The sequence below is a fragment of the Sylvia atricapilla genome, chromosome 1 (genome assembly GCF_009819655.1).
Source record: "Sylvia atricapilla isolate bSylAtr1 chromosome 1, bSylAtr1.pri, whole genome shotgun sequence".
Taxonomy (NCBI): Eukaryota; Metazoa; Chordata; class Aves; order Passeriformes; family Sylviidae; genus Sylvia; species Sylvia atricapilla.
In genome coordinates this window covers 9,522,776-9,530,368 of record NC_089140.1, presented here as the reverse complement: position 1 = coordinate 9,530,368, position 7,593 = coordinate 9,522,776, and the positions used below count along the sequence as shown (strand labels likewise).

Sequence of the window (7,593 nt, the reverse complement as noted above, 5' to 3'; positions counted from 1 at the left end):
AATCTTTCACATGCATAAAATCATATAGATTATCCAGCTCTCCTTTTACTTTGCCTAAGATCTAGATGTTTTTCACATCTAAATGGGCATCATAAAAAGACTTAGCTCCAGAAACTAAGGCCATGCAAAACCTCAGTGTGTTATTCACTGGGCTGAATTTTTCCATTCTGTAATTTCCAATGTCATTCTTTCATGAAGCCTCACACTCACCTCACACTCAGACACATTAGCAAGGGAGAGCTGATATTCTACCCTCTCAGCCACCATTCAATATCTTTAGAATCCCTTACCAAAAAGATTTAAATATGCCCTTACAGAAATAATTTGCTGATACTGTTTTTCCAAAACTATCAAATCCTCCAGTTCTGTTTGAGCCTCACAACATCCCTGACTTCAGGAATGGAGTAATTTCTCCAGTCTTTCTGGAAATTCCCACGAATGACTTGCATGCTTTAGGATTTCTTTTTCCACAGTTCAGAAACTTATTGAAAACATGATAACAAAACCCACAATCCAAACAACCTCACAAGTTGGTAGACATAAACATGGATGCTCAATTTATTATACAAACTATTGAAAACCTTGGCACTGATAACTGTCTTGATAAAATGACTGTGAGCCAGCAAGGAGGCTGCATGTGACATGTTATTTACACGGTGATACTGTTTTTCATCTAATTTGCACACAGACTCAAGCCTTGCAGTTTTTACACTTCATTAAATAAAATTCATTATACCTAATACACGTTACTTCAATCTGTCTGCTCCTGGGGCTTTAAGACAGATCTGTGTATCTTTGTTAGGTGAAGCCTACTACAAAACTGTAAAGTACAGCCAGGCAGGGAATGCCTTGCACTTGCCAATCCTGAGAATTGCTACTTGAGTTATCTCCAAATGGCTTATTCACCTACTGATTGACTCTTTACTCGTTCCTTAACATCTGACTCCTGTCTTACTGAATCTGTATATTCAAGGATTTCTTCCTGTCCTCGATGAATGCCTTTTCTTGGCCTGATTTTTCACATTGCTTCAAATGCTTTTGAACAAATGTCATTATTTTGCTAATCCTCTGCACGGAGTGGCTATGAGAATTTTAATTTCCTTTTAAAATCTGCATAGTATTTGATCATAAATTCACAGAAAATATGCAAATCGTTCCTTGCAGAGCTGCACCGATTCCCAGTAATATCACTGCTATTTTGTATTTTGACGTACAACTTGTTCTCTCGCTGTGCCTGCCATTTGCTGCTTTCTTACCTTCAGTTGTTTTGCAGTTCTCTGCTAATTCTGATGACCTTTTTCCTTGTTCCCACTACTAGCTTTTAAAGCCAGATGGTTTGCATAACCCATGAGAATATACTAATTTATGTTTCAGCACTTTCATTTCTCATCTTGTCCTTTCCACAGAATGCTTTTCCCTCCTTTTTTGTTTCTCCCTTTTTAGTGCTCAGATTTCTCTCAGTGTCGTCAAAATTGATCTTTTCTGAGGCAAAGGGACCTTTTGGCTTAGCGAAATCTCTCTCCTGCAAGACATAAGCAGTCATGTAACAGACCTCAAGAGCAGAAACGTTCGAAAAGACCATCCAGTATCAATACATTTTTTTGAATTTTTCTGTTTTCTGAATCAAGTATTCCCCTTTTTTGAGTCCGAGTCACCAGTCTTAACCAGAAAAGGAGGTGACTTTGCACCAGTTCTAGAAGCAATGATTTTTTTTTTCCCCATGCTTTTCCCACAGAGCAAAACGGAGAGGATAAGAGTTGTCTGCAGATGCCTGCAAGTGCCTCTTGTTCTCCCCATGAGCTCCCATCCAGCCCCCCTGCCCCAAGTCTTGGAAATGAGCAAGGAGGAAGGTCTCTGCTCTCTTCCAGATTTACTCTGTTCTGTGGACTTTTGTTACTTGCTTTTCTGCTCCATGCCAAAGCCACTTCACATATTACAATATTTAATCTTTTTAAATACCTCGAGTGTGTCTCATTCTGGTTAAAGCCAGAGATGAAGCATGTCAGGTGTAGTTAGAGCTGTTTACCTGAAGTATGAAGAAGGTTGTGGGAATCTGACATTTCAGTCAGTGTTTAGGTGACAGAGGGGAGTGGGACCAGCATCACTTGGTGTGGCGTGGAGCTGGCTGTCCTGGCCAAAACCACATCCCCCTGTATGGAGACATGGCACCTGTGCTGTGTCACCTTGGTGGCTGTGACTGCTGCGTTAAAGGCTGAGTCTTGCTACAGTGAATTTGTGAGTACAGGAGAGCCTGTGAACCAGGAGGGATTCCGTGAGCTTGACACTCCTGATCCCTCCTTGGCAGCCTGGACTGATGCTCTCACTTCGTGTAATCTGGGGATAGAAGGGGGAGGATTAACATGTCACACATGTGGATGTCTCCCAGGCAAACTCACCTGAGGGCTCATTAAATCCTTTGGAATAGCCAGTAATTATCTGTGGAGAAAGCATTGGTACGCAACAAACAGCTGCTGAGGAGGCCACAGGGAGGATCTACTCAGCTGGCACATGTTTCAGGACAAAACTCTGATAGGGCGAACCGGTTTCACAAAATCCCAGAATTTTTAGGGTTGTAAGGGACGCCTGGACATCGGCCTGTCCAACATTCCTGCCAAAGCAGGGTCACCCGGACACACAGGGTCACAACATGTCCTGGAGGGTTTGGAATGTCTCTAGAGAGGGAGACCCCACGACCTCGGTGTCAGTGCTCTGACACCCTCAACGAAAGGAAGTTCTCCCTCTTGCCGGGGTGGAAACTTCTTGTGTCCAGCTAATGCCCATTGCCCGGTACGGCCCCATTGTTTCCCGGTACAGGTGTATGAAACAAGCACGGTAACTCGCTCCCCGCGCCCAGCCACGCTCCCGGGGCGGCGGAGGTCGCGGTCCCGGCGGGGCGGGCAGGGCGGAGCGGGCAGCGCTCCCCTGCGGCTGCCGGGCGGGCCGGGGCGGGGCCGGGGGCGGGCGGCGCCGGTCGCTGTCCTGGGTGTTGAATCCGCCGCGGCCGCCGGAGCCGGGGAGCGGCCGCGGGAGGCGCAGGGCGGGCGGGCGGCATGGAGTGAGGGCTGGCGGCGGCGGGCAGGGGAGCGGGGCGTGCGATGGGCCAGGCATGATGGGCGCGCTGGGCTCCGTCCTCCCGCTGCTGCTGCCGCTGCTGCTGCCGCTGCTGCCGCCGCCGCCGCTGCCGCGGGTGCTCGCCGCCGCCCCGCGCATCCAGCCGCCCTCCGCGGGGGCCGCCGAGGCGCGGATCGGTGAGTGGGGCGAGGGGCGGGGGGCGCGGGGCTGGCGGGGTCTGTCCCCGCGCTGCTGCTGCCCGGGAGTTCCCCGCAGGCGGCTCCGCAGGGCCCCGGCGGCCGCGCCCGCACGGCGGCCGCTGTGGAGGGGCCCGTCCCTGTCCCCCGGCCCCGGGTTAGCGGCCCCTTCCCCGGTCCCTCACCGCCGGCCCCGGGGCTCCATCCCCCGGTCCCTCACCGCCGGCCCCGGGGCTCCATCCCCCGGTCCCTCACCGCCGGCTCCGGGCTACGGAGCTCCTTCCCCGGTCCCTCACCGCCGGCCCCGGGGCTCCATCCCCCGGTCCCTCACCGCCGGCCCCGGGGCTCCTTCCCCGGTCCCTCACCGCCGGCCCCGGGGCTCCATCCCCCGGTCCCTCACCGCCGGCCCCGGGGCTCCTTCCCCGGTCCCTCACCGCCGGCCCCGGGGCTCCATCCCCCGGTCCCTCACCGCCGGCCCCGGGGCTCCATCCCCCGGTCCCTCACCGCCGGCCCCGGGGCTCCTTCCCCGGTCCCTCACCGCCGGCCCCGGGGCTCCATCCCCCGGTCCCTCACCGCCGGCCCCGGGGCTCCTTCCCCGGTCCCTCACCGCCGGCCCCGGGGCTCCTTCCCCGGTCCCTCACCGCCGGCTCCGGGCTACGGAGCTCCGTCCGCCGCTCCCTCACCGCCGGCTCCGCGGCCCCGTCCGCCGGTGCCTCAGCGCCGCCTCCCGCTGCCTGTCCCCGTCCCCCCGGTGTTTTCACGACCCGCTCCCGGCCCCTCGCCCCTCCTGCCCCCGGCCCTGCCGCAGCGGCGTGTCCCGCCTCGGGGACATCCCTGCGGGGATCCCGCCCGCTGTCCCCGCACGCCGAAAACTTCGGCCAGGGCTCACGAGGCCCCCAAAGCCGAGGTGCGCCAGCGGCGAGTCCCCGAAAATGCTTCCAGCCTCCAAATATTTAACCCTTCTCCCGGTTTGTTGGACTGAGCCCACTGAAGTGCCCTTATATTTGAAGGAGACAGGAAATCTCCGGGCCATAATCCCCCAGATGCAGCCTGTGGTGGAGTCTCCCCTCCAACTCTCGCTGCTGGAGGTGGAACTCGGCACCGGCTCCGGGTTAAGGCTCTTTCAGGGCTGTCAGAAAATCCCCAGCGCTGCCCAGGGCGCACCATTTATCAGCCGCTTTCTGTCGAGACAATCTCGACCGACCCCTTCTTCGTTCAGAAGGCACCATCTGCACTAAACATCCCCACCTCCGAGGTGACCCACACCTGAAAACAAACTCTGGGTGTTTCAAATCCATGCCGTTCTCGTGTGACACTCTCCCTGGCAGTCCTTCCCTTGCACTGAGACACTCAGCACTATATGCTCACCTGAATTGTCTATTAACGTTATTATCTATTAAAAAAGTCAATTTCATTTCACTTACAGTATCTTCCCAAAGCTGACTTTAAGTCAAGAAGGTCATCACTAAGAGAATTTTGTGGGTTTTCCCATTTTAATATCTACCTAGGGCAGTTATGGAGATCAGAATGAAAGCTAAAAAAAACTAAACCTAAGAAATCTATTTCCAAGTCGAAAAATTTAAATTCCTTTAAGAAACAAAGGAAGCCATTTAGAGGAATATTGTTGCAGTTTTCCTCATGTACATTCTGTTTATTAAGAAGGAATTAAAATCAGCTGACCATGTTTTTAATGAGGCTTCAGTCAAGTGGCAATAAAAATGAGCTATTATGCTTGCTATAGTGAAGGTAGGAATGCAAGGTTTTAAGGAGAAATGGTTTGGACAGGATTTATCCATCTCTCCTCTATCCTGGTTGCTATAGATATAGGCTGTTTTTCCTAATCTGCTGAGGAGAAAGCTTGCATAAAAATATTGCAAGTAATAGCTGTAATTTTTACCTTTAATAATGCAGTAGCCTGCACTGTGCTTTCGAAGTAGTCAGATTTCGACTCTCTCTCCCTAAACACAAACTGCAGATCAGTTTGGGTCACAGAGTATTTTCTTCCATTTGTTGTAGCTGAAACACAAAAACAATGTGTGTGTGTTTGTTACTTCCCTCCAGCTTCCCTGTGCTCCTGCCTCGGCAAGGATCCCTGCCTGCCTGCTAAGGCTGTCCTTGTGTGGAAGGGTCTGGGGGAAGAGCAGCCTCGATTTTACACAGTGAATCCACTGTCTGGGGGTATAATTTGGAGGCATTTCAAGGGCAGCCAAACAAGCTGAGCCTCCTTACTTCTTGCTGGGATAGGGACCTCACTGGTACCTCAGGGCTCTCCGTGAAAGACGGGAAGAAATTGATTGTGTTTGACAAGATGCAGGAAAACGTTTGCATTGCTCGAAGTGAAACAGTTTTAGCTGTCTCTTCCATTAGAGTTCCTTTATTTCTTTTATTGACCAGCGTTTCAGATCTCATTAATCTTGAGTTCAAACTATTTATTATTGTAGATTCTGTTCAATTTTGGAGTACAATTTTTAGACACAATCAGGAGACATAACTGTAATTGTACGAGGAATCCAAGTTTGGGGATGATTTGTGGTTATATGTGAAAGATACTAATTTGGTTTCTTCTCGTGCACAGTCCCATCTTCTTTAGTTGAAAATTGAAGACAGCTTGGTGCATAGATAGGTGAGACCTCTAGAACGTGTGCTGAAAACTGCATTAAAAGCAAAGTAATTCTAGAAACATATTTTTATTGGTTTCCCCCCCTCATTATTTCAGGAACTCTTCCTAAGAGTTGTTTCCGAAGCAGAAGTTCATGACCTTTGCCATTTCATGGGGTGGATTAATCCAATTTCATTCCTTCCCTCTTTTTTATGGTCAACTTTTGTCTGCACTTTCCAGTATACTGAGCATCTTTAGATGTTGACCTTTATTTTGCAACATAATTACAAACTTGCTTAAAAAATTAGAAGATTTAAAGTTGGAGTTAACTAAGATACAAGATTTCTATTTCTTCTGCCTCTGTAATTCATGAAACTTTGTAGATTGTTCTTGTGGGGAGGTGTTTTGATAAGGTGGTAATTAACCACAGAAGCACATATTCTTTCATTTCTTGACATTTACCTTTCATCATTCATCATTCTGTGATGATTTATAGCTACATTTTAAATGTGACCAAATAAGGAAAAGTACAGTCTTTTTCCTCTTTCTTTTTCTTGCCCAGATCTGGGCCAGGAGAGAGATTCTTATCTTTTCCACAGGAAAAAAATCAACTAAGTACATAGTAGCATTCATTAGTCTTTAATGAAACACTGTGGTTGGGAGTTTAATATTCTAAAGAAATCTTTATTCATTTATAAGACATAGTTCATTTAAGATTATGGAACTTCTTTTTAAGTGTTTTACAAAGTAATCATTTGGGGAAAAATACACTCTGATCATGCTTGCTCAGTTCCAAAGGTTTGGGTTATTCCATTCTTGTGTTGATGGTCATAACACTAAGCAGTACCTTCAATAAAAAATTGCAGCTCCCAACTACTGAAATATTTTCATTGTACAGCTTTTTAAGTAGAATAATTGATTCAGAAAGTTGCAGTGATACTTTATTTTTATTTTAGGTAGTCTGGGTGAGATAGAGAACTCAATAACAAAGTAAGCTGTGAACATTCTTAATCACGTTCTTTCATTAGTACTAAAACACCAGTACTTTATAGCAGAAGTTGTACTCATATGTTTCAGAAGAGAGTAAATGAGCTTGCTGCAGTGCCTTCACATTGACCTCTAATGTGTAAAATGATGCTTATAACCTTCAGCGAATATAATTTTGCAATATAATTTGATCTTTTGTGCTGTGTGCAAACCCATTTTTCAGTTTGCATTTTCCTCTTAAATGAAGACATTGATATGCTGTGGAGATTTCCCGAAACATTTGTTCCACACTCATCATAAATTGGTTCCATACACTGTGTAAAAGTTCCTTCAGAGTTGTATTGAAGCAATCACAGGAAGAATTCTTGTCTGCCAAATGAGTGTGAATTTAGTTTTTAACTTGCTAACAAAAAGACAAGTCGCATTTCAGCTTATAAATATGAAATATACTCCTAAACCTTTAGCTGTGATTTCCTGACACATACAGTGAGCAAAGACAGTGTCTTACATTTCTCTAGGATTTAAATGTAATTGAGGATAGAAACTTTACTCAAAGGCCTAAAAAATGCTGCGTGTTAAGTTCAGTATTTTCACAAAATACCATGTGCATATTTAACCACTGAAAAAAAAATTTACAGGTGGGTTAGAAGTTCCAAGTGGCTAAAGTTGATCAGAATTAAGAAACTGCAAGAGCAGGAACTTCAGTTACTATTGATGAAAAGCATTTCTCCAGTGTTGATTCTTAAATTGCAAGAGAGT

The 7,593-nt window shown here is 47.6% G+C and overlaps 1 protein-coding gene across 1 annotated transcript in view; it reads left to right on the top strand.

Moving 5' to 3' along the window:
• The first annotated feature begins 2,982 nt into the window (after positions 1 to 2,982).
• PTPRN2 (protein tyrosine phosphatase receptor type N2) overlaps positions 2,983 to 7,593 on the top strand; it is a 629,378-nt gene continuing 624,767 nt past the window's right edge. Inside the window, exon 1 of the mRNA XM_066314564.1 lies at positions 2,983 to 3,248. Within this exon, the coding sequence (XP_066170661.1) occupies positions 3,107 to 3,248 (142 nt within the window). The 5' untranslated portion in view covers positions 2,983 to 3,106. The remainder of the gene's footprint in view (positions 3,249 to 7,593) is intronic.